At 48.4% G+C, this 25,614-nt stretch overlaps 3 protein-coding genes and 1 pseudogene across 9 annotated transcripts; 3 read left to right on the top strand and 1 right to left on the bottom strand.

The window, feature by feature from the left end:
• Positions 1–5,256: 5,256 nt before the first annotated feature.
• Positions 5,257–13,525, top strand: LOC109785332 (ribonuclease 3-like protein 2). 5 transcript variants are annotated; one of them, XR_012189859.1, is made up of 8 exons: positions 5,257–5,592; positions 5,670–6,099; positions 6,497–6,664; positions 6,962–7,335; positions 9,828–9,989; positions 10,210–11,510; positions 11,690–11,802; positions 12,626–13,525. XR_012189859.1 is itself a non-coding variant. In XM_020343927.4 (6 exons), exons 2-6 carry the CDS (start codon positions 5,701–5,703, stop codon positions 10,174–10,176), a joined length of 1,119 nt encoding a protein of 372 aa, XP_020199516.1. In that variant the 5' UTR covers positions 5,257–5,592; positions 5,670–5,700; the 3' UTR covers positions 10,177–10,545. The 5 variants fall into 5 exon arrangements, 2 of the variants coding, with proteins under 2 accessions (XP_020199516.1, XP_040250998.1); XR_012189860.1 differs by having other exon boundaries at positions 5,666–6,099; XR_012189861.1 differs by lacking the exon at positions 10,210–11,510.
• On the top strand, positions 12,957–13,525 carry LOC109785333 (uncharacterized). Its single transcript, XM_073505413.1, has one exon. It carries the CDS (start codon positions 12,957–12,959, stop codon positions 13,275–13,277), a length of 321 nt encoding a protein of 106 aa, XP_073361514.1. The 3' UTR covers positions 13,278–13,525.
• Positions 13,526–14,248: 723 nt separating this feature from the next.
• LOC109785331 (uncharacterized methyltransferase At2g41040, chloroplastic-like) lies at positions 14,249–17,218 on the top strand (annotated as a pseudogene).
• A 98-nt stretch (positions 17,219–17,316) lies between these two features.
• On the bottom strand, positions 17,317–25,393 carry LOC141027866 (uncharacterized). 3 transcript variants are annotated; one of them, XM_073505411.1, is made up of 7 exons: positions 22,535–25,393; positions 21,330–21,432; positions 19,335–19,431; positions 18,881–19,231; positions 18,525–18,796; positions 18,331–18,363; positions 17,317–18,229 (listed from the first exon to the last, which is right to left on the bottom strand). In XM_073505411.1, exons 4-7 carry the CDS (start codon positions 18,999–19,001, stop codon positions 18,140–18,142), a joined length of 516 nt encoding a protein of 171 aa, XP_073361512.1. In that variant the 5' UTR covers positions 19,002–19,231; positions 19,335–19,431; positions 21,330–21,432; positions 22,535–25,393; the 3' UTR covers positions 17,317–18,139. The 3 variants fall into 3 exon arrangements, with proteins under 3 accessions (XP_073361512.1, XP_073361511.1, XP_073361513.1); XM_073505410.1 differs by having other exon boundaries at positions 21,330–25,393; XM_073505412.1 differs by having other exon boundaries at positions 19,335–21,432.
• Between the last annotated feature and the right edge of the window lie 221 nt (positions 25,394–25,614).

The following is a 25,614-nucleotide window of genomic DNA, read 5'->3' as shown; positions in this document are numbered from 1 at the left end:
AACAACGTATGTTGTTATGCGGTCTGACCGATAAAGATCTTCGTAGAATATGTGGGAGCCAATATGGGCATCCAGGTCCCGATATTGGTTATTGACCGGAGACGTGTCTCGGTCATGTCTACATAGTTCTCGAACCCGTAGGGTCCGCACGCTTAACGTTACGATGACAGTTTTATTGAGTTTTGATGTACCGAAGGCGTTCGGAGTCCCGGATGAGATCGGGGATATGACGAGGAGTCTCGAAATGGTCGAGACGTAAAGATCGATATATTGGACGACTATATTCGGACTTCGGAAAGGTTCCGAGTGATTCGGGTATTTTTCGGAGTACCGGAGAGTTACGGGAATTCGTATTGGGCCTTAATGGGCCATACGGGAAAGGAGAGAAAGGCCTCAAAAGGTGGCCGCACCCCTCCCCATGGTCTGGTCCGAATTGGACTAGGGAAGGGGGGCGCACCCTTCCTTCTTTCTCCTTCCCCCTTCCCTTCTCCTACTCCCACAAGGAAAGGAGGAGTCATACTCCCGGTGGGAGTAGGACTCCCCCCTATGGCGCGCCTCTCCCCTTGGCCGGCTGCCTCCCCCTTGCTCCTTTATATACGGGGGCAGGGGGGCACCCCAGAGACACAACAATTGATCCTTGAGATCTCTTAGCCGTGTGCGGTGCCCCCCTCCACCATATTACACCTCGATAATACCGTTGCGGAGCTTAGGCAAAGCCCTGCTTCGGTGGAACATCATCATCGTCACCACGCCGTCGTGCTGACGAAACTCTCCCTCAACACTCGGCTGGATCGGAGTTCGAGGGACGTCATCGAGCTGAACGTGTGTAGAACTCGGAGGTGCCGTACGTTTGGTACTTGATCGGTCGGATCGTGAAGACGTACGACTACATCAACCGCGTTGTGATAACGCTTCCGCTGTCGGTCTACGAGGGTACGTGGACAACACTCTCCCCTCTCGTTGCTATGCATCACCATGATCTTGCGTGTGCGTAGGATTTTTTTTGAAATTACTACGTTCCCCAACAAAACGCTCCATGAGATCCACACGAAAAAGTTGGATGGGGTTGTTTTCAAAGTGGATTTCGAGAAAGCGTACGACAAGGTCAAATGGCCCTTCCTGCAACAGGCTTTACGCATGAAGGGTTTTGATGAAGCTTGGCGGCGCCAGGTAGAATCCTTCACGCAAAAAGGGAGTGTTGGAATTAAAGTGAATGACGATATAGGTCATTATTTCCAGACACACAAAGGTCTGAGGCAAGGTGATCCAATGTCCCCTATTTTGTTCAATATTGTGGTTGACATGTTGGCAATTCTCATAGGTAGGGCAAAGGAGACCGGCCAGGTGGGTGGCTTGGTGCCCCACCTAGTCGATGTGGGTATATCCATTTTACAGTACGCTGATGATACAATTATCTTCATGGAGCATGACTTGGCAAAGGCGAGAAATATGAAGCTGCTGCTATGCTTATTCGAACAATTGTCAGGATTAAAGATTAACTTTCATAAAAGCGAGCTGTTCTGCTTTGGTAGAGCCAAGGAGGAACAAGAGGCTTATAGGCAATTGTTTGGATGTGAATTAGGGGCCTTACCTTTTACTTACCTTGGTATACCCATTCACCATCGCAAGCTCTCAAACAAAGAGTGGAAATGCATCGAGGATCGGTTCGAGAAGAAACTTAGTTGCTGGAAGGGCAAACTTATGTCTTATGGAGGCCGGTTGATCCTTATCAATTCGGTGCTCACGAGTATGCCGATGTTCCTACTATCTTTCTTTGAAGTTCCAGTTGGGGTTAGGAAAAGGCTGGACTTCTACCGATCAAGATTTTTTTGGCAGAGTGATGAACTAAAGAGAAAGTACCGACTAGCCAAGTGGGATGTAATCTGTAGACCAAAGGATCAAGGGGGTCTGGGTATTGAGAATCTTGATTGAGGTCAAGAACAGATGCCTTCTCAGTAAGTGGCTGTATAAGTTATCTGTTGAGACTGACGCAACTTGGGCGCAGATTCTCCATAACAAGTATCTGCAGTCCAAAACTTTGTCTCAGGTGACAGTGAGGCCAACTGATTCGCCATTTTGGAAGGGTCTTATGAGAGTTAAGACAGCCTTCTTTAATAGAACAAAGTTTATAGTCGGTGATGGCAACAATACCCGTTTCTGAGAGGATACTTGGCTTGGTGATACGCCACTGGCCCTCCAGTACCCGTCCCTGTACCGTATTGTTCAACGACGTGAAGCGTTAGTTGCAACGATTATGCAGTCCATTCCCCTTAATATCCAGTTTCGGAGGGTGCTTGTTGGTGATCGATGGGAAGCTTGGCTCCATTTGGTGAGTAGACTGATGGAGGTTCAGTTAGCTCATCAGCCCGATCAGTTGTGTTGGAAAATTACTAGGTCTGGAGAATTTACGGTCAAGTCGATGTACATCGACGTCATTAACTCCAGTGTCATTCCTAGTTCCAAATATGTTTGGAAAGTAAAAGTTCCTTTGAAGATCAAAGTGTTTATGTGGTTTGTACATAAACAAGTCATTTTAACAAAGGACAACTTGGTTAAGCGCAATTGGACATGATCTACTAGGTGTAGTTTTTGTGATCGGGACGAGACCATTAAGCACCTCTTCTTTGAGTGCCCGCTGGCAAGAGTTTTGTGGCGCACCGTGCAAATTGCCTTTAACATCACTCCTCCGAATTCGGCAGGTATGTTATTTGGAACGTGGCTTGACGGGATTGAGCCCGACACAGCTAGACATATTCGTGTAGGAGTATGTGCGTTGTTATGGGCAATTTGGAACTGCAGAAATGATTTGACTTTTAACAGAACAACAACTATTCATCTTTTGCAGGTTTTATTCCGAGCTACGGCGCTGCTCCGTATGTGGTTCTTACTCACTCCGATGGAGGCCAGGGAGCGTTTGGTTACTGGATCTGTCCGGTGGGAGATGGTAGCACGGGATATCTTCAACCGGTTTGGATGGCGGCCATGTAATAGGATAGGCGATTAGTTTACCTATCTTTGTTTTGCCAGCCGGTTGTGGCTCTATGGCCTTTTTTTGCGGCGTTGAGGCTCTTTGTGAGTTCGCCTTTATTTTGTTTTGTTTCCAGACTTTAAGATCTTGTTGAACCTTTTTACTTATTTATTAATGTGGCCATATGCATCGTTCTGATGCAGAGGCCGGGGAGTCCCCTTTTCGAAAAAAAAAACATGTTGTTCTCCATAAGCTCCACTCCTACCTACCGCAGCCAGCTCGTGTGCCGGAACATTACAATTAAGTACGAGGACAGTGGACAATACTCCAAAGACTAAAACCCAACTGAAGTATATACTTTGTCTCACGAAAAACAGTGCCGAGCGGTGAGCGATCGAGCACAGAGGAATTCAGAGGTAGAGCCAGCCCCAACGAGTCGGTTTCAAAGACAACCCTCCCAATTCCATGTGTCTCTGCCAACTGCCAACTGGATTGCATTGATCATGGCACACGACTCTGCATGAAGGGCCTCGCCTATTTGCACCAGCGAACACGGCATCTCCCTCATGATCGCGCGCTATAAAACCCCACCCGGCCCGCTGAGTAGACGGATCAAAGGCGCCGTCCACGTACACTTACGGGCAAGATGACACGGAAATCACCTACGGACTCTTCTCCACCAATCTCTTCCCACCCCTGATTTTCAGTGCGGGTCCCACCACCTCCTGATTGCCAATCAATGTTTCACAGCTCAGCCCGTAACTATATTCAGTAAGAATCAGGGCGGAAGTGTAGCATTTCTGCCCCGTCCTCTGGAAGCCTATGGCACACAACACAACTCGTGTCCAACTCCACGCCAACTCGCTCCACATTTCTTAGCACCGGGTGACTATTGTGGGCTAGTCTTCACAAGAAATGGTGAACTTTCCTCGGGCATCGCAACTTTTAGAGATTGGTCCACATTCTCCGTTCTTCCATGCATCCCATCCACCGAGCTCTCACCAAGCGGATGGTTGCTCCGACCGCTGCATCTCACAGCAAATTTGATATGCCGATCGGGCTGAGAAAAGACCCTTATTGTCGAACCACCCTCACTCCCTTCACAATGGAAAAAAGCTGGGGGGGTGGGAGGGGTGCTTCCGGCAGCTTCTCACTTAGAGCATCTCCAGCCGTTCGGCCCCCAAGGGCGTTTTTCGGGGGAAAATAGTGCCTCTTGGGGCGTCGCCGACGGAATTTTTGCCGGGGGGGGGGGGGGGCACCGATTCCCAGTCGCGCACGCAACGACAGAAGGCAATTTTTTTTAAAACGCCCAAACTTGACGAAATTATGTCAATTTGGATGAAATATAGGCGATTTCATTGATATTTTGGCGAATTAAAAAAACATTGATAAAAACATTAAAAAACTACGCCTAATTCATGCCGAGGAGGTTGTAGAAGACGGTGTAGTCGTCGCCAGCGTCGTCATCGTCGCCGTCGCTTGGCGGCTCGTCCTTCGGGGCGGCGTGGCTACAGCCCTGCCCTGGATCGTTGGCGCGGAACGGCTTGCTCGGCGCAGTGACCTCCTTGTCGCTGTCGTCGAGCACGACAACGCTGCCCTGGTCGCGGCCGCGGCGCCACTCGACGATTTCTTCCGGAGCACGGCGCTGGCGCTCCATCTCCGGGAAACCTCTCCGCCATGGCGCTTTCCTCGAAATTTTGGGCGAGAAAGGTGAGGAGAAGAGATGGTCGGCGCTGGAGCGGTGTAGGCGAAGAGATGGCGAGTGTGCGGCGAGCGACGGCGAAGGTTGGCTTTTATAACGGCGAGAGGGCGGGAGCGGTGTAGACGCGTGGCAGGAAAGGGCGGGGACACGAGACGGTGGCTCGCCATTACTGTGCCACCAGTCTTGATGGAAGGTTGACCGGCGACAGCATTGAATCGCGCGGGAGCCGAGGCGAGGCGATGAGGACGACGAAGCACAGTCGCTGACTCGGCGGGCCCAAAGGGGAGGGGGAATCTGGTGTGGGTTGCTTTCGCGCCATTTTTCTTTTCCGCGGCGCCACCGGTCTCCCCAGCGTGCTAGGTTTGTCCTGGGTCCTCCGGCGCCAATTTCGGCTCAAACCGGCGAAATTTGGGTTCGGGGCGCGACTGGCCGATTTGTTTTGCGCCCGCGAAAAAGAAGGCGGGGGTGGAGATGCTCTTAAACCCGAAGGGGTATAGGGAAATGACACTATTATTTGAGCATATTACAACAAAAATGCCACTGGCAGGCCCGCAAGTCCGCAACCCCCACGCGCAAAAAAAGAATCAGGCGAAGAGCCCAGTCCCGCTCGCAGGCCTGGATCCCCTTTCCTCCCCCTCGCTCACGCGAAACCCTCGCAGCCCAGTCCCGCTCGCAGCCGCCGCCGCTCCCTTGTGAGCAGCTCCTCGGCGCGGCTCCCTCCGGCGTCATGGCGGGCGGGTAGGGTCCCTCCTCCTCCCGTTGGCGTGACCCGCCCCCGCCCCGGTCTCCAGCAGCAGCAACAGGCCCGGCCGGCACTCTACTCCGGCGGACGCCGCCAAAACTCCGGCCGGATCCCCGTCCCCCCCCGCCCTCCTCTCAGTTCGTAGCAGCTGCCGACGCCACCACGAGCTCGTCTAGCAAGGTGAGCTCCTCTGTTTTTTTCTTTTTGGCGGCGCCTCCTCTCCAAAATTTCATCTCCCCGCCTTCCGATCTAGCCAGACGGTCACGCGCACCGGCACACCAGGGAGAGATGATGAAGCCCGGCTCCCGCAAGCGCCGCGCCTCGCCGCCTGCGCCGTCGGCCCCCGTCACGCTGCCGCCGCCGGGCTTCGTGGCGGACAGGGAGGAGGCGGCGGCCCGCGTGGAGCGGCTTCTCCAGTACCAGTTCAACAAGCGCTCCCTGCTCGAGGAGGCGCTCACCCACCAGTCCTTCGCCGCGGCCTCGTACCAGAGGCTCGAGTTCGTCGGGGACGCGGCGCTCGGCCTCGCCTTCTCCAACTTCCTCTACCTCACCAACCCCACAGTCGGCCCCGGCGTGCTCTCCACGCTACGGGCCGCCAACATCTCCACCGAGAAGCTGGCCCGCGTCGCCGTGCGCCACGACCTCTACCCGCTGCTCCGACGCAACTGTCCTCGCCTCGATCTCTTGGTATGCATCCTCGGATCCTCCTCCCCTGAGTTAGAAGTCATAGATTTGTTGGACTCTGTTTTTACATATAGATGTTATATATTAAAAGCATCCACGTTTGGCTGTCCGTTCGAGCGGTTCGATGGGCTTAATTTGAGGGCAAAACATAGAGCTAAACATCTACTGTATCTACAGCAGCTCTCGCCACATCTTAGTTTTGATTTAGTGATGCAAGAATAAGTTTATTTCTGTATTTAGGAATGCTGGAATTGGTAAGTACTCCCGCCGCTCCGTTCGGGTTCGTAAGGCATAATACATTTCAATTGTTAAGTGATTGATGTTATCTCTTGGAGATGTGGATATTAGATGAACTGTTTTTGGCTACCATTGTTATCTTACTGGGTATACCTTTATGCAGGTAGGACAGTTTATCCAGTCAGTGAAACAAGAATTAGAGGATGACCTTGGCACTACGCCCTATGGTGGCACTGTATTTAAGGCTCCCAAGGTGCTTGCTGATATAGTTGAGGCCATTGCCGCTGCTGTCTATGTGGATTGCAACTTTAATCTTGAGAAGCTCTGGAAGGTTTGTAATCCATTTTTCATGTTATTTCCCATTCATTAATATGTTGATCTGAGGTTTCCAGAAAATAACTTAACTAATAATTCTAGTCATAATACGCTGATAAAAATCTATGTAACTTTCCATGAAGAATCGAATGATTTCATTTTGGTATGACCAATCCAAGATAGCTTTACCAATAATATTTGTGAAAGTTAAAAAAAAAATGGATCTCTGCTCTCTAACGACATATTTATTTACGAAGAGAGTAGTTCACTAGAATAATGGGTGGTGATAATGATATCACTGTTTATTATGTAGGTAACAAGGTTCCTCTTTGAGCCCATTGTCACGGCAGAAACAATAGACGAGCAACCTGTGTCTACGTTGCATGAACTGTGCCAGAAACATGGGAAAGATGTAAAATTCAAGACTTGGCAGAAGGGTGGAACAGTGGTTGTAAATGTATTTGTTGGTGGGGCACTTGTTGGGATGGGCTCCTCAGAGCAGATGGTAATCGCTAAGCTCAATGCCACCAGGGATGCATTAAGCAAGCTTCTTGGTGGGGGCAATCAGCAAGTGTTGACAACCGGAGTTGGCCATGGATTGGGGGTTGAGGTTGGAGAGCTTAGGGAATGCAAGCAGAAGCTTATTGAGCAGTGCAGCAGGAAGCATTGGCCAAAACCCATCTTTAAGTAAGATTCTTTACTACTCTGTCAGTTTTTAGTTTTATATATCCTGTTCATTAGTTGAACTTTTCCTGCAATGCTCCTCAGATGAGGCACCTCTTTCCCACACCTACAGTACAACTGTTTGTTTATCATATATTTGTTCTGGGCATCTTTAGAACTGTTTCACCGCTGCACATTTTATTTTGTTTCTTTATTGTAGTTTCACCTTTGTTCCCATTTATCTTAGGGTAGTAACTTTTGGTCATTTCTGTTAAACAACCTAGTACTTTGACCTCGGTAGGTCTGGAACAGACTTGTCGAGACCATCACTCAGATGCAGTATGGAAACCACTAGTTTGGTTTGATTGCCAAACACTATAGCATGAACACCCCCCCCCCCCCCCCCCCCCCCCCCAAAAAAAACTTGATTAGATAGTTCTTAATTCAAAATTTGTTTAGTCATATCTTCTCTATTACCAAAAAAAAGGAAATTTCTGAATAAGGTATGTTTAAAAAGCATAAAAGTGGAAAACAAAAGTAACTATTTAGATTAAACTTGTTTTGTTTCTCTTAAGTCCTGGTTTGCTGGGAATTCAAGCTTCAGATTGCAAAGAGTAATGCCATACTCCATAAACTAAAAAAACTATATGCTAATGCTGTTGGGGAAGCTTTCATGTTGATTTAATACTCAAACCAGAATGATTTCTTTATTTTGTCTGAATCATGGTTGTACTATATATACCGTCCTTGGGAACTCATAAAATCAGTTCAGCATTCGTTGTACATTTTAGCATCTTAGTTAGTGCTAAGACATTTCTGAAATGAAAAAAGTGACACTTTTCAACCTTAAACTATGGTTTGAGTATGTCTTTTCAACCTAGAACTCCAAAACCGTCTAAAACATTACCTTGAATTGTAAAAAATGTGCACTTTGTTAGTTTCGAAACAAAGTTATTTTGACTAAGTCGGCAGCTACTTGACATGATTATTTGTATGTATGCATTGAGCCACCTTGCAGTCAGCTACTATCTTAACCAATCAGAAAAATAGAAAATTTGATGGGCATGTATCCTTGCTTTATCCCATTCTTTTTCCTGCCCACCGCTGTTACTCCGGGCATCGTCCCACTCCCTCCATCGCTTTTGTGTTCCTTCCTAGTAGCCCATGCCCACATTTCTCCTCTCTTACTTCCTGTAACATTCATCTCCTATCTCGCTCCCATATCTGTTTTTGCGCGCCTAGCCTACTTCATGCTGTCCCCACCCACACACAGAAATCACCCACTCACACATCTTCCTTTCCATGCACCCGTCACCATCCTTCCTCACCTTCAGTCTTGACCTTACCGTGTTCGTGTAGAGAAATATATTGAACAAATCAAGAAAATCCTAACTTCCATACATGTTGGCAGCCTGATCCTTCATTGTTCTTGCTCAATAGTAGTATTATTATCCCTCTTTTTTCAGAAAATGGGCAGTAAACGACGACGTGAAAAAACTCCTTGCGAGGACCTCGCATCGCCCTCTTGGGTGGGTTGTGGGTTAGGTTTTCTCATCGCCACCGCTACTCTCTTCGTGTCCTCCCCGCACCGCCGTCACCGGCCACAGGCTGGCTCACGACGGCGGCGGGGCGCTCCTCCCTCCCTCTACCCTTGCTCCTCCTCTCTGTACCTCCGCGCATGGCGTTGTCAGCTACGCGGCTCGGAGAACTGTGGGGTTCCACTCGGGCATGGTGGCGTGCAACTCCCGTGGTGTTGCGCGCACGAGCGACACGTTCTTGGCCGCTGCCTCGGCCTGTTGTTGCGTTGGGACGTGAGATGCCCGCCGAGGCATGGAGGTGATGTGCATCGCTGGATCTGTCCAAGAAGGCCAGTCGATGGCCTCGTTTGTTGGCCTCTGCAGTGGAGCTATTGTCCTCCATCGTCGCCGCGTGGCGGCGATGCGGTCATGGCCTCTGACCTTGGTCAGTCGGTTCTTTGGGCTGGGAGGTGCTTGCCCACGCATAGAGTTGCCGCCCTCTGCTAGATCTGACCAGGAGGGTCGGTCTGCAGCCTCGTCCTATGGCCCATAGTGTGCATCTGGCGCGCCGGTTTCTTGCATGTTCACTAAGATCTGGGCTGAGTTGCAGCCCCTGTCACACCAGTGGTCATCATCCATGTACTACTTCTATCCAAACATATTTTGTCTTTTGATGCATATCATGGTTTGATGATCTTTATGTCCCTGGAGAGAAGGTATGAATATTGGTTCAGTCAATCTTTCATCGTGAGAATTCAATTCATCAGAAACCACTAGGTGCAACATGGAAGTAAAAGTATAGCTTTGGATTGTAATGCCATTATGTTTGGGTGGTGGATTGAGAATTATTTTAATTTAACTGATGGTTTTAGTTGAGATGACCAGCAAAGTTTAGTGACACATTGGGGATTTGAATGCTTACCACTCGTTGCATTATCTAACTTGACATTTTGCCTAGATCAGCCCTACACAGTTGCTTCATTGTTTTCTTTTTTTCAGGTTAGAGAAGGAAGAAGGCCTGGCGCATGATAGGACATTTGTTTACTCCGTTCAGGTAGAAACCCAAGGTGGTATTTGGGTGACTTTAAGTGATAAGATGTCAAGGGTAAAGGATGCGGAGAATTCTGGCGCGCAGAAGATGTTGGAACATCTATTGAAATTGTGAGATCCCTATATTGTCCTTTGGAGAGAACATATTTCTATTTCTATCCCTTTGTCAACCTTAGGCTGAGGTTGTGTCTAGCAAAATAATAACAACACAAAAATATATTACATCCCTTGACAAAAATGATGATTCAAACTTTTATATGAATGTTCCTTTGCCGGAGTTAGGGATCCATGCACTTGAATTCTGACGCTACATCCTGGTGGCGACTATTAGGAGTAGGAAGGAGATCCTAGAAGCCTACATCGTGGTGGTGACTCTTAGCATGTAGGTGGGAGATGAGCTCAAGAGAATAGAAGGAAATGGTGGTGAAGGGAGAACCAAAGAGGTGAACGAGGATGAAAAAGATGCACCGGGATTTTCTGATGCGGGTTCATCCTGTCCATGCCGATGAAATCATATAGTTTAAAAAGCGCTGCTATGAGATTTTCGTCGCAAAAAAGAGCATTGGGACAGAAGTTAGCCTTTCTATTTATCGGTGTAGCACTCCGATGGTCAGATGCAGTTGTATACTCGCCAGTTCTTCTTAGCCAAACATATACTTTAAAGCCATGCATATTGGTGTTTTCTTGGTGACAACCATCCTAACAGAGCTTAGCCAAACAAATGTATAATATTTGCCCACAACCATGGGATTGATGGTTATAAAATTTAAATATATTTTTTGGTGAGCTTAGATCAAACGAACCTCATCCTAACTCATTTTTTCTTATATTGGTATAGATTTGCTTAGTCCGTTCAAGAAATTCTCTGGTTTGTGGTTGTTGAACTGTGCTTTTTCAACAGTTGCTTTTGTAAACACTCTAGGAAAATGTTAGAAGATGCGATTTTCTTCTGTTAAACAAGCAGCGAAATTGGCAACCCGAGTTATCACAACCCGCTCAGGTCATTTTCGATTCAGTGATTCACACAATAACAAACAAAATCTAGGCCTTCGTTCGCGGTCAATGAACTATGTCGTGACGAGCTATGTTTCTGATATATGGAAATTTAGCCACATTTTAGGACAGTAAAACTGAGCAGCTTTCCAACCGTCTAACGCCCTGCGCGTTTCTGGACATCCATTTTCGTCACTTGGGCAACCTTGAACGTTAGTCTGTTGTCTACTCCGGTTTTCACCATACATTCTGATTCCTGGGCCAAAAAGTCCTAGAGGGCTGCTTTTCCAGAGGAAAAATTGAAGCCCTATGGTAACTAGGCTGAGAGAGAGAGAGAGAGAGAGAGAGGGAGAAAGGAGGGAGGGAGGGAGAGGAGGAGGAGGGAGAGGGGGAGAGAGAGAGAGACGGGGGTGGGGAGCGAGCTGACGCGGACAGTCTCTGCTAGAGAGAGGAGGTGATGTATCGATCGGTCCCATGGTTTAGGGCAAGGAGAGCCTGCGCGGGAGATGTAGGCCGACACCATGGCTGTTTGGCTGAGCACAACTGCCCCGCTGGGATTTGAAGAATCCACCATCCTTCAGTTTCTCTGCAGGCATTCATGGCAGGTGATGTGCCCATCCTTACGTTGACTCGTTACAGGTACGTGTATTTATGCCCCTACCACTCTTCACTAATTCTTTCCACTCCGGCAACACAACATCCATTAGTATGGTGCTCGGCTAGGTTCCCCTATATGTCTTTCCCGTTCATGGACAGTTCCTTCTTACACCAAACAATTACATTATCCTGATATCATCTCAATCCGAAATTTTGTGCAGGTGATGTTCATACTGGTTGTGGTCAATTTATTTCGGCAGATCTTGGAGGCTGGTACTCCCATTTCTTACTTCGGAAATGCTTCAACTGATAATTTCCGATGGCCTCTGGACAGGTAATTACTTCAAGTGTACTGCCAGACCTTATCCTTCCTTGTTTTACCATTCATGTTTTTACGGTGCACAATTGCTTAGATTATATAGTTTGTTGACCCCTGGATGGAAGATGAGTCTTTGTGCTTGTCATTATTTAGTATAATTTCCAGTTATAATGTAATTGTCTGTGCCTGGTATTGTCGAAGCAGATTTCTTGGACTTCTCATTAGAAGTACATAATTAGAATTTAAAGTCTTGGATTCAGTCATAGTCAAGTATGTTTGGTCAACTTGAATGATTCTTGGCATAAGCTATGCTTAGTACTGCTCAAGGGGGTGTTTATTTTACGGGATGGCCACATGAGATTCTCCCAGAAATTTATATTGGTGTGAATTCGTTATGTGGTATCTATATACACAAGTTGCGCATACAAGGTGTTGTTTTTGTACTACGAAGGAGAAAGTTGATCACCTATTTTTTTTTATGGCGGCAACCTAATATGGTGGTCAATTTTGGAAATAAGAAACACTGCTTGTTTTGAAAAGGAATCTTTTATCTTCCTAATCAGTTTTCGTGTTCCCTACTTTTTGGCTACGGATTTGTTTTTGTTCCCAATTGCAGAATAGTGGAGAGAGGGAGCAGGCTTTTGAGCTTTCTCCTTTTGCATGACTTTAGAATGTTGCTGGAGGCTACTCCTATTGATAAATTAATGGGAACGGGTTTATCTGACGTCCCAAAAATGTCCTGAAATTGTACCATGTTGTTTAACTTTAATTTTTGAGTGAATGATTGCTATATCAATACACATACATAATTTTTACTTATGACTTCCCTTCTGTCCAGGCTTACCCTGTGTGGTCAGCATTTGCGAGATCAGGGTGCCAGCATGGCTACTTACAGTTTAAGAAGCTTTGTTCGCAATGACAGTGAGAGGTTTCCATTTTCTTCTTTTTCCCTGGCTGTTTCTACTTTTCTTCTGTTCTCCCCTCCTGCCAGCGTGACTCATGAAAATGAGACAAGGCTTGGTATTCGCTGGTTTAGTCTCTGATTGACATTTGACAGTGTGCTCTGCTACACCAGCAGCAGAGCACACTGTCAAATGTGAATCACACACCTCACAACTCGACCAACCACATCATCTCCAACTCCACAAGTACAAGAGCAGGGAGTCCCCATGGACGCGGTGGAGTCCTCGTCGCCCTACTCGCCTCCCGAGCTGCGCCACAAGCTGCGGACCACCGTATGCGGCTGCTTCGGCTCGCCTTCTTCACCGGTCACCGGCGCGGGGAGGCCGCACACCGGCGGCGGCAGGGCCAGGAGGAGGCGACGCGTGGCAGCCATGGGGGAGTTCAGGTACGACCCGCTCAGCTATGCGCTCAACTTCGACGAGGGCGGCAGCGACGACGACGCCTTCCGGTACAGGAACTTCAACTCGCGACTTCCGCCCTTGCCGACACCGGCTGCCCGGCGTCTCACCACGGTCGCCATCGCCTGAACTGAATCATAGTAGCTAGCAACCGTCGTTTTTTACTTGTGTAGGTTCTGTCTCTCTGATTTTGTAAGCAATTCAGGAGGTACCATCCTACCAGTAGCAGCTACCATACGTGCGTAAATGATTTTTTTTGTCAGTTTACAAGTCAATGTCCCGGTTGTTCGCCATTGTAACTGAAGTAAATGTACAAGAAGAAGAAGCATTTGAACAATGGGGTTGTCTTCTGCTAGATGAACTGTGAAGGAAATTTACATCTCCTCCCCTTTTTCTCTTTGAATGTTTGTTTGGTAGCGTGGTTGGCAGTGCGTCCGCTGCGCGGTTGCAAGGGTGGGTGGAGGGGGGCAGTGCAAACTGGAAAGAAATTCCGGGTTTTGCAATTTGGTGGCTACTAGGGAACGTTTTTTTTTTTTTTTTTGCTGAGTTGTACTTCTGATACTCCCATGAAGTCTGAAGCTACCCGCTTGTTGACAACTACGTCAAGTGCAGTCGAATGAGTACACGCTCATCGTCCCGGCGACCACCTAGGGGTGTCGATCGAGGATGTTGGGACTGGCCACGACAGATGCTACGACCATCGGAGAAGGAATGCTGCGGTGGGCTGCATTGCAATGGCGACGACCTCGTGCTCGATCGCCGGAAGCGGGGACAACGGGTGCTGCGAGAAGGATCTAGTGGTGATGCGAGCGGCGAGCGGGTTCTGCGTGCCGCCTCCCGTGGCAGCCGGCGTTGCTGAGGTCGAAGACCAACACTCGGTTGGGATGCGGGCCGGCGTCCCCCTTCTCTTTTCCCAGTGTGGAGTGCGCGTGCAGCAGAGAGCACGAGTCGTGCGTGTGAAGGGGTTAACTTGATCCAACGACTCTAGTTGTGCGAATCCAAGGGCTCAGGAGGTGACCGATCTGGAATCCAGCCGATCGACCGGCGCAAGAGTGCTGCCCCTAATATCGGGATGCAACGGCCGGCCGAAGGCCCGAACGGACGCAGCTGGCGCCACGCCTGAGCCCACCACCACCACCACACCCCTGCTCCTCTCCTCTGCCCGAGCTTGCCAAACAGCATTTCTTTCCTTCTCTTCCCCGGCGCGTCTCCACACTCCAGGCTGCAATTGCTTTGCAGCTCCCATGGAGCTCGCAGTGAGAGCCGCGGCGGCTTCCTCCTCCTCCCCGTCCCTCCATCCCCCGCGCGTACCCTGCCGCCTTTGTCGCAGCCGCTGCCGCTGCCGCTGCCGGCTCGCCGGGTGGCCGTCGCCGCCGCGGCGGCCATCGCCCTCGACCCGGTACGTACCTACGCCTCTTGCTGATTCTCGTCTAAGGGAAGGCAAGGGAACACGTTGTGTGTGTGCTAGAAAAAGGGGGGAACGATTGTCGCACACCAAATGTTTGGTGTTATGCCTAGTCGGGGCTTTTGGCAGGAACCGGGCTTTATATTTGCTCGAAGAGTAATCAGTTGAGAGCTACGCGTAAGTTTAGCAGATATTTTCAGTCATGGCCTGCACTGCTGATATTTGGCCACCAGATGCAAAGATTGAACCTCGCATGGTGGATTAGTGACTGAGCTAAATGGTTATATTTATATGGCTGCTGATATCTGTATTTGTGTTGCCTTACATGCATAGGATGACTGGAATCTAGCTTCCACTATTTAACTCTCAAGAGCTAATCTTGCTAGCAATCGTTCGTGTATGCTTCGGAAAAGAAGCAGCCTGCTTAATACTCCTAGCATAGTTTACAGTCGTGTTAAGTGTAAGCGCTTGATGTTATGCCAAGGTTGGACTTTATTCATACCGTGTGAAACTGACGCTCACTATGCTTACAGTTTCAGGAGATCAAAACCGAGCTGAATGATGCCTCAAAAACCGAGGTGTTCGCATGCCCTGTTTGCTATGAACCGCTGATAAGAAAAGGGCCGCCAGGCATGAACCTGTACGTCTAAAGTTCATGAGTTACGTTCTTTCATCTCTCATGCATATCTGTTGGCTGGATTAAGATTTATCTTGTTTTGGCTTCTACGTGTGTCCCAGGCCAGCGATTTATAGGTCCGGATTCAAGTGTTCAAAATGCAACAAGTCATTCACCAGCAAAGACGTCTTCTTGGATCTCACTGTCACCTCAGGAATAAAAGAATACAGTGAACTCAAGCCTGCTAGAACTGAGCTATTCAGGAGTCCACTTGTCTCGTTTCTTTACGAGAGGGGGTGGCGTCAGAACTTCAATCGGAGTGGCTTCCCTGGCCGCGACGAAGAGGTAGATTTCTAGGACGCCTCACTCTTCTATTGCATAACCTTAAGTTGTTGCTGCTCACTAAGTTCTTACACACCTGGCCTGTAAATTCATACATCCGTCGCAGGTAAGATTTGGTGCTTCATGTTTTGGTGTTGCAACAAAACATGATCACCACTCTTTCATGTCTACATAATAGTCATGTTTTTATGCGTATAATTCTGATGTACCGTTTGCTTTATCAGTTCCAATCAGTTGCTGGTGGTATACTCGTTGATGTCAGCTGCGGCAGTGGCTTGTTTTCAAGGAAGTTTGCAAGCTCTGGGGCCTACTCATCTGTGATTGCTTTGGACTTTTCTGAGAATATGCTCCGCCAATGCTATGACTACATCAAACAAGAAGAAACCCCTATGAACACGTGAGCTTTCCTTCGTGCTTATTTTGAGCGTTTCCTGTGAGGCATGAAAATATGTCTTGCAACATCCAACTCCAACAAACCATCAAGTAGACAACTTGGGCCATCACAAATTTTCGTGTGGAAACTAGTGATTATTTTAGTTTAATAACAAAAAAGACTTGGATCTATGTGTTCAGTATGTAATTGAATGATATGTGATAATCTGCTCCCTTACTTCAATCTGTTACTACCTCAGAATGTTCTTTTTGTTCTAAGTACAGTACAGCAAATACTTTCTGTTTTCTTCTTTTGGTTCTGCAGGAACCTCGCACTTGTAAGGGCTGATATTTTGAGGCTCCCTTTTGCTTCATGTTCAATTGATGCCATTCATGCTGGAGCCGCTATCCACTGTTGGCCATCCCCTTCAAATGCGGTATAGTACCTGTCTCGTTTGCACTTTTGATTCAATATTGTACGTGATTCATAACTTAACATATTAAAACTGGTGTCTTCGGAATTGCTATTTTATTCACCAGAGTCCATTGAACAATTAGCCAATCTAGAAAGCTTAAACCACTTCGGGATTACATGAGAAATAATATTCTGTATTTCTGTTAATTATTGACCGCTGAATGCGTGTATAAAGTCAACCACGATAGTTTAGTGCTTAGTTAGTTTGCTTTGAACAGCTTTGCGCAGGAACAGGGCATCTGACCTGTGTACCTATCTTTTTGTCATATGAACTTATTCATCACCATGACATTTCCCACTGCTGTTTGAAAACCAGATAGCTGAAATCAGCCGTGTGCTGAAGCCCGGCGGTGTATTCGTAGCGACAACCTTCTTATCCACCCCCACGAACAGCGGCCTATTCTCTATCGATGCACTAAAGCCACTGAGACAGGTAAAAGAAGTCGTCGAACATCTAGCACTACTACTTCTTTTCTGCATGGCACCTAGTCTGATGCACCTTCTCTGCTATGCGCTGCAGATTGTTGGGCCAGTGAACAGCAGCTACAACTTCTTCATTGAAGGAGAGCTGGAAGACCTGTGCAGATCCTGTGGCCTGGTCAACTACAGCAGCAAGGTGCAGAGGTCATTCATCATGTTCTCCAGGCAAAAGCCATAGCTGAGTATCACATCCAGACTTTCTTTGTATAGCCAGCCATGGTGTATATATAATATAGCTGTGCTTTTTTTACGCGTGTATATATATAGCTGTTACGGTTTGATCAGGTGGTGGAAATGTAACTCAAACACACATTAGGCAATTGAACAAAAATGCATGGTCTCTGACTCTGATGAACAATAGTAGCATTTCTTCAGGTTCAGGCATTGAGCAAAAGGTTTACACCTGAACAATTGTGTTGTTTCTTCACCATAAATAAAATTTAAAGTAAGTGCTGAACTATAAACCTTTTATGGTATCCATTTCTAATTAAGCTCGAAAACAACCTGAACGTCTATTAAAATCTTCAAGGGTACATACTGAATTCCTTTGTAGAGAAGATCAAGAGGGACGTATCCAGGCTCCAGTTTTTGCAGAATGGATGAAACCCAAGAGACTATCGGTGCAAACAACCAGACCGGCTGAGTGAGTGACAGGATGCACAACAAACCATACCATACAGCAGCAAGAAAGACACTACCCTAGCTGGCTGGCCTCAAGGTACAAGCAGCCATTCCGGCACCTGATGGTCGCTCAAGGTACAAGCAGAGTAGTGAAGAAACCTGGTGCTTGAAGCAGTGCTAGACGATATCATTTAAGCTTCACAGGTCCATAAGCTTCCAGCAAAATGTGCCATTTCATTTCATTAATATAATAGGAGAGTATTTCATTAATAAATAAGAGAGTACTCCCTCCGTAAACTAATATAAGAGCGTTTAGATTACTACTTTAGTGATCTAAACGCTCTTATATTAGTTTACAGAGGGAGTACTTCACAGGTCTGTAGCAAAACCAAAGGTCAAGCTAATTACAGCACTGTAGCAAAACCGGCAAGGCAAACAGGTCGGAGGAGCGAGCGCTATTCCCATTTCATTAATATAGTAAAATAGTACTTCACAGGGCAGTCAGGCAGGAGATAGAGGCTGTTCCATTCAGATGGTTCAGTCTACTCTCTACTCTCGACACACTTAATATGACAGCCTATGCTTCACAGTTCTGGAAAAATAACAGAACTCTTGTTGCAGGGTCACTGCTACACCGAAAGTACTGTATGATGTTTCGCGTAGCATTCACGAGTGCTACTTCATTTTCGAGGGTAATCAGCTGCTAGCCTCTTGATCTTTTCGACGCAATCCTTATCTAGACGAGGCGAGATCCTTCTTTTCACATTTCCCTGGAATTCAAGAAATGCAAGAGATGAAAAAATCAGTGCTGCTCCATGATGAGTTTGATAAAGTTATGATATAAAATCTTATTTTTAGATGTGGGCCTGACCGTGAAGGCTTTCACTAGGTTTCTCCACTTATCCTGAAAGATTAAACAAAACATAAAAATTAGCATCTTTTACAATAAAATATATATAGATAAATAAAAGATGAACAGAGAAAGTGTGAAATACAAAAAACCACTGAGCAGAGAGAGCATGTAATGCTTGTGCTTTAGTGCAATTAATCACCAATTGACTATACCTTAAGGTGCACCGCTGTTCGAATTGATATTGGAAACCTTTCATTCTTCAACTTAGTCCATGGTCCAACCCCATATACAGATACGCCATCCACTAGTTCTTTCACCTCTTCAGATGTCCAATGGTCATTGTTTCTTCTGCTCCCATGTTTTTGGCCTTCACTTGTAGAACGCAAGTCCCGGGAGCATGGTTCTATGTTTATCGACCATGTTCCTCTCTCACGTGCACTTCTCACACGACTTCCATGCCTCCAACCACTTTTTGCTATGTAATCTGAAGCACATAGCATATGTGTTTAACTACTTGAGACAATGACAAATGGTACATTGCAACAAATGTAGCCTTCATAATTCACACCTAGTAGATCGCAGGTCCCCTCCTCCGGTGGTGTGGCGGTGGCCGCAAGCCTTCTGCTTCTCCGGTGACAAGGCAGCGGGTACATGGCCCCTCCTCCCTCTCTCATCTCCTCCTCCGCCATTGAGAGTCGTGGTGGCAGTGGCCTCCTCTTTCTCAGCCATAGGTGTTTGTATTGTCATGCCATGGTCCCTAGTTGGTGAATAAAATTTGCATTCATTCTACAATGATGAAACAATTTTTCAATGCCATTTGCCACGTTCATTTGTTTTGCAAGTTTGTACTTTTGGATGTGCGAAAATCTTGCCTCATGAGTTAAATTCGCCTCCTTTATATAAGTAGGAATGAATGCACCTGCAAGGAATCATACATTATTTGGTTTGAAAGTTGAACCATTGATAAATTGCTTGCTTGTGTAACAAAGTTTGGAATAGACCACAAGAATTAAACATCTTACCTTTCAGCCATCTGTCCAAATCATGGGGTCCTTCCAAGAGTGCTTGAAAGTCCATGGTGGCGTAATCCACATATGTTGAGTTAACTTTAATCTCCGGCTGTCATCAAGAACAATGAAATATATGTTGTTATTGTGTCGGGATTTCGACGAGCCCTGTTGCGAAGTGTAGAGTAAATTGCAAAAACCATCACGTTTCGTTTTTTTGCAAAAACCCACCACCATTGTACTGACAGTTTGCAAAAAACGCTGCTAGGTTGATTAGAGTCGTTTGATGCAAAACTGACCGCTAGGTCCCACTGTCAGATGCCACCTAGCGGAGGGGGAGACGGCGCCCGTCACGCAGGGAATAACGGCGCTAACTGGTCAGGTTTGACCAGTCAAAATCGAACCAGTCGCGCCCCCGAGGCCACAGCGCGCCCGCGCCCGCACGCTCGTCGGCGCCGCCGCCCCTTGCTGCTGGGCTACCGCAACCTTCTTCTTTTGGACGCGCCGCCACCACCTGCTCCTCGTCGAGCCGCCCGACGCCGTGGCGGTGGCCATGCACGCGATGGGAAGGAGCAACGGGCGCCGGAGGTGGCCATCGACATGAACTGCGAGGGCGGCGGCGAGCTGGATCTAGAGCAAATCTGAAGCTTCGCCGCGCGGTGTGTTTGCTGTGGGGTTGTGAGCTGCCAATGTGCAGGCAGAAATCAATGGATTAGCACGCCTAGGTGGGTCCAGGACACGGGGACACGGCAGTTAGCCGCAACGTCGGTGGCGGATGACATAGCAGAGGTGAAGGGCGGGGGCGGCCTTGGATGCAGAGAGCTCGAGGAAGAGGCATCAGTGCCTTCTGCACGTCCTTGCGAAGCAGATGTAGTTGAGGTAGATCACATGGGTTAGTTGTAGAGGAGATCAGCGCGCCGCGGAGCTCCACCGGAGGCAGAGAAGATGAAAGCGACGCCGACGGTTCCTCCGTTCCTGGCTCCTCACGCCGATTCCTCTGGGGAAGAGAGTATTCAGACGACGACGAGTCTATTCGGCAAGTTTCAGTGATTTGCGGTGGTCGTTGGCCGCGACAACCATGAACGGCGTCGATGGCGGGCCGAGGTTTGCAACAGCGACGGGGATAATCGAGTATGGGGCGGGTCGCGGGGTTGGGAAATAAGGAGCACTGGAGGTCGGGGAGCTCTTCGTGTTGGTCTCAGGTCACCGGCGAGCTCGGCGTGGGGGAGCTCGACCCGACCTACGACAGCACCGCCGCTACCTCCAGCCGCCGTGAGCCCGTGACCACCGAGCCTCCGTCGGGCCCTGCCTCCGCCGGGAAGCACGGGAACTGCCGTGGTTGCCGGCAATGGAAGGGGAGGGAGGGAAGGCTTGGCCAGCAGGTGAGGCGCGGGGGAGCGGCGCTGGCGAGGCCATCATCCGTGGATAAGAGGCTCTGGAGAAGAGAAAGAAGCCAAGAAGCTGACGGGTGGGCCCTGGGAACCTTTTAATGGGCTAGTCAAACGGTGTGAAAACTTGGTGCCATGTCAGCCTGCCAAGTGGGACCCATCGGTTAGTTTTGGCGTCAATCGCTGCTTATTGACTGATCAGCGTTTTTTGCAATTTGTCAGTACAATGGCGGTGTGTTTTTGCAAAAAAAAAAAAAAACGTGGCAGTTTTTTGATTTAGGGTCCACGAATGTGGTGGTTTTTTGCAATTTACTCCGAACTCTATATCCAAGTCAATTTTGATAAGATCTAAAGAGTGGGGATCGTATATGAACTATGCTTGTTGACATATATTACATCCAGTTAAAATAAAGCTTGCATAAACCATGGAGTATGCTTCAATACTTTTTATTGACCATTTTGGTTGTGCTTATACTCTTCTTTCAAATAACTTAAGATTTTCTAGTTTAGACATATAGGCTGGCTCCACTTTTATATTGAAATAAACCCAAGCATCCAACTATTCATCCAACTAGTCATCGTCTCTAACATAGATATGTGATCTGATCAACAAAGTGAGTACCCGTTGGCTTGGAAGAGGATCGGCCAAGATGGACGCCCAAATGTCAAGTTGTTCCATTGTGTCAGTGAGCAGCTACCACACTTCACTTGTCCAATATAGGAAACTGAAATAATGGCTAGAGTTAATGTGTTCATTTAATACCACGTACTGTAAATGGATTGATGAAAAAAACACATGTTTCATCAAGTAATATATATTGTACATGCATGCACGATAAATCCAGATATATGTACTTCAGGCCTGTTTGGTTGGTTACTTAAATTGCCAAACTTATTGAGCCACAGTTGTGTGGCACGCTGCAGAGTGTGGCGTACAAAACAAGCACCACACATTTGGTGAAAAAGTCTGCCGCAAAATACACTGTAGATTGTGGTGAGCCTAACCTTCGTAGGAAACCAAACAGCAGCCTAGGGAGCTGTGGCGCGCCGCAACTTTGGCGTGGCAAGGTGCGGCCGGCAACCAAACAGCCCTTTCATGTGTATATTTAATTGTTTATACCTATTTGTTCTATTTTATATGACTGACCAAAAATAATAATAGATGCATGTGTATGCACTGCAGAGTCAATCATGTCACCTAGCAGCAGGATGGTAGCTGCAATGCAAACTATTCTACTTTTTTGACAGCATGCAAACTATTCTACTATTCCACTTTTCTCAGGGCCTGTTTGGTTCCAATAAGTCACCTGACTTATAAGTCACGCCTGTTTGGTTATCACCTGACTTATAAGTCACCTGACTACACCTTCCCACCTTGTTTTTTAATGTAAAGGTGGTGGGATCCACGCAAAAGGGGTGACTTATAAGTTTTAAGTTGGGGTGGAACAACTTATGACTTATAAGTTGGGGTGACTTATAAGTTGGGTCTGTTTGGCAAAATAAGTCACTTTTTTCACTTTTCGACGTATAAGTTGGTGACTTATTTGAAACCAAACAGGCCCTCATTCGGGTGTATGCTACTGCCATGGAGCATTAGATCTTAATCGCACATATTTTCATGCATATTTTGATTTTGGATTGAAAAGAGATTGACTCCTCTTAGTTGCTCATCACGCTCCGCCACTGCGTGCATGTATGCATGCACCAAATTAACTGCCAAGCTAATTAAGCTTACATAAAATCCTATCCAGCTAGCTAGCAATCAGATTCAGATCAACTAGTACAAAAGGTAAATAAAGAAGTTCCCCTCTGATCTACAGCTAGTACCTGTGTTCAACCGCGCGCGCGCAGGCCGGATGAATAACGTACCTGTGTCCAACCGCGCGCGCGCAGGGCCTCCAGTGCGCCGTGCCGGCGGCTGTGTCCCCGTGACGGATGTCGGACTAGTATGCCGCCGTCCGTCCAAGATCGTAGTTGGAGACGACCGGAGCAGAGCCGGCCGGCGGCCTCTGCTTGGAGACACGCGCGCCGCGACGGACCTCGTTCCTCGACCTGTTCTGGATGCTAGCTACGGCGTGAGAGAGTGGCCGGCCGGGCGGTGGCCTTTTTATACGCATTGCCAAGCTAGCAACTTCCGGGAAGCATCGATATGCCTTGGAAGGGCAAGTCGAAGCACTGTTGCAATTTGAGAAGGAATATTGGAGGTGTAGGGGAGGCCTCAAGTGGACGCTCAAAGGCGATGCAAACACTAAGTATTTCCACGCGTACGCGAACGGCTGGCGTAGGAAATGCTCAATTCTTAGGTTGCAGACGGAGCAGGGGCTACTTCTACAGCAATCGGAGATTACCCAACATATCTACGACTTTTATATTAGTCTGATGGGGACCGACGAGGCTCAACGCGCGCGTCTGCGAGCGGACATCTGGCTCCTGTCTCAAAAGGTCCTAGATAGCGAGAACGAAGAGTTGGGGCTCGCGTTTCTCCCTAAGGAGATAGATGATGCACTCCTTAGCATGAAATCAGACACGGCTCCGGGGCCGGATGGGTGGCCGGTGGCGATGTTTAAACACTTTTGGCCTATGCTGCGCGATCCCATATAGGATGTGTGTAATGGCTTCATGCGTGGTTTCGTGGACATCGCGAGGCTAAACTACGGCGTGCTCTCGTTAATCCCGAAAGTGTCTGGGGCGGACAACATTCGCCAGTACAGACCCATCGCGCTCATTAATGTACCGTTTAAAATCGGTGCCAAAGGCTGCGCCACAAGGCTCACGCCAATCGCACATCGCACCATAAGTCGTTCCCAATCTGCGTTCATACGTGGTAGAAACATTTTGGAGGGGCCGTTAGCTTTGCAAGAGACCATTCACGAGCTTAAGCGCACGGACGAGCCTGCGATTCTCCTCAAATTAGATTTCGAGAAGGCTTACGACCGCGTCAATTGGGATTTCCTCCGTCAGATTCTCACCAGTCGAGGCTTCTCGCTGGTGTGGGTGCATCGAGTCATGCAATTGGTCTCGGGGGGCCAAACTGCGGTCTCGGTGAATGGAGAAGTAGGGCACTTCTTCAGGAACAAGCGAGGCTTGCGCCAATGCGATCCCATGTCACCGCTCTTGTTCAATTTTGTCGCCGACGCGTGGCGGCTATGCTGCGGACAGCCACGGAGGCAGGGCACATAAAAGGGGTGTTGGGACACCTCATCCCAGGGGGATATCACACTTGCAATACACGGATGATACGCTATTGTTGTTCCAACCAGACCTCCATAGTGTGGCTACGGTCAAAGCCCTGTTAATTAGCTTCGAACTCATGTCGGGGCTTAAAATTAACTTCCACAAGTGTGAAGGGATGCCTATGGGCATGGAGGCGCAAGAAGGTAGGCGTATCGCTGACCTTCTCAATTGCAAACTAGGCAAACTACCGTTTACCTACCTGGGTCTCCCGTTGGACGCCAAACGCATCACGATCGACGGGTGGGCTCCGCTCTGGACCAAGGTGGGAGGGCGGGTATGTCCGTGGAGGGAGAAGTTCCTATCCTCTGTAGCTAGGCTGGTTCTCACGAACTTGAGCCTCTCCTTGCTGCCGCAATTTGCTATGGGGCTGTTCCTCCTGGCAGAAGGGGTTCATGCCAATATGGACACACCTCGGTCTCGTTTCTTTTGGGAAGGATCGGGACCCAAACGCAAGTACCACATGGTTAAATGGGCTGCGGTGTGCCGTCCCAAAGACCTGGGAGGTCTCGGGATCACAAATACCAGAATCTTAAACATTGAACTTATGTGCAAATGGATATGGAAGCTTTCGCAGGGGGCGACGGGTATGTGGGTTGACCTGTTGCGTGCCAAGTACTTCCCGAACGGAATTTTTTTGAGGGTGTGGCGAGGGGATCTCCTTTCTGGAACGATCTTCAAGCGGTCCGACCGGCCTTTGCACTGGGAGCCAAGTTCTCCATTGGCAACGGCCGTTCGGCCCGTTTCTGGCTAGACCATTGGGTGGGATCCCAACCCCTTTGGTCAGATTTCCAGGACCTTTACGCTCTGGCTGTCAACCCGGAGCAAACTGTTGCCACGACACTTGCCTCTTCCCCCCGGCGATCCACTTCCGTCGAGAGTTAACGGGGACGGAACAAGCACACCTAACGGAGTTGCTTGCTCTCACCGAGCCGGAGTCGTTGTCTTCGTCCGCGGACACAGTGACCTGGGCCCTCACCCCGTCCGGCAAGTTTTCGGTCAAGTCACTTTACCGTAAGCTGTGTCAGGGCCCGTCCTTCCAGGTGCCGAAGGGCTTGTGGAACTCGCGCCTCCCACATAAGATTAAGGTGTTTTTCTGGCAACTGTTTCGCAATAGACTGCCCATTTCGGCTAACATCGCCAAAAGCAATGGCCGGTCGACCGGCCTGTGTGCGATATGTAACGTCACGGAGGATGTGAACCACGTATTCTTCCGCTGTCCGCTGGCACGTTTTGCTTGGAGTGCCGTTCGTGCAGCGGCCAATACTTCCTGGGACCCTCGGTCGGCCTCCGACCTCGCGGCCATAATAGACTCCGTTCAGGGAGGCAACAAACGTGTGCTTTGGAGTTGCATAGGAGCCTTGGCCTGGGCTATCTGGCTCACTAGGAACAAACTAGCGATCGAGGGAATCTTCCCATCACACCCTGCTAACATAATCTACAAATGCAACCTTTTCCTGCAGCAGTGGAGTCCGTTGGCGAGGCGCAAGGATGCTGAGAAACTAAAGCAAGCTCAAGATCGTCTTCGCCAGGTCTACGTTTTGGCTAGGGAGCCGTTTGTCACTTCTATGCCGTGAAGTGGCCCTTTTGTCACGCGAGCGAGCCTGCGTGCTCTATGCTCTGACTTCGGGCCTTGTATTTGCCTCGCTGCGTGCTTTTTTTGGCCTGTTTTAAAC

This window comes from Aegilops tauschii, chromosome 7 (assembly GCF_002575655.3).
Source record: "Aegilops tauschii subsp. strangulata cultivar AL8/78 chromosome 7, Aet v6.0, whole genome shotgun sequence".
NCBI classification, from domain to species: domain Eukaryota; kingdom Viridiplantae; phylum Streptophyta; class Magnoliopsida; order Poales; family Poaceae; genus Aegilops; species Aegilops tauschii.
The sequence above is the reverse complement of the archived record's forward strand: the minus strand, read 5'-3'. Positions and strand labels throughout refer to the sequence as shown.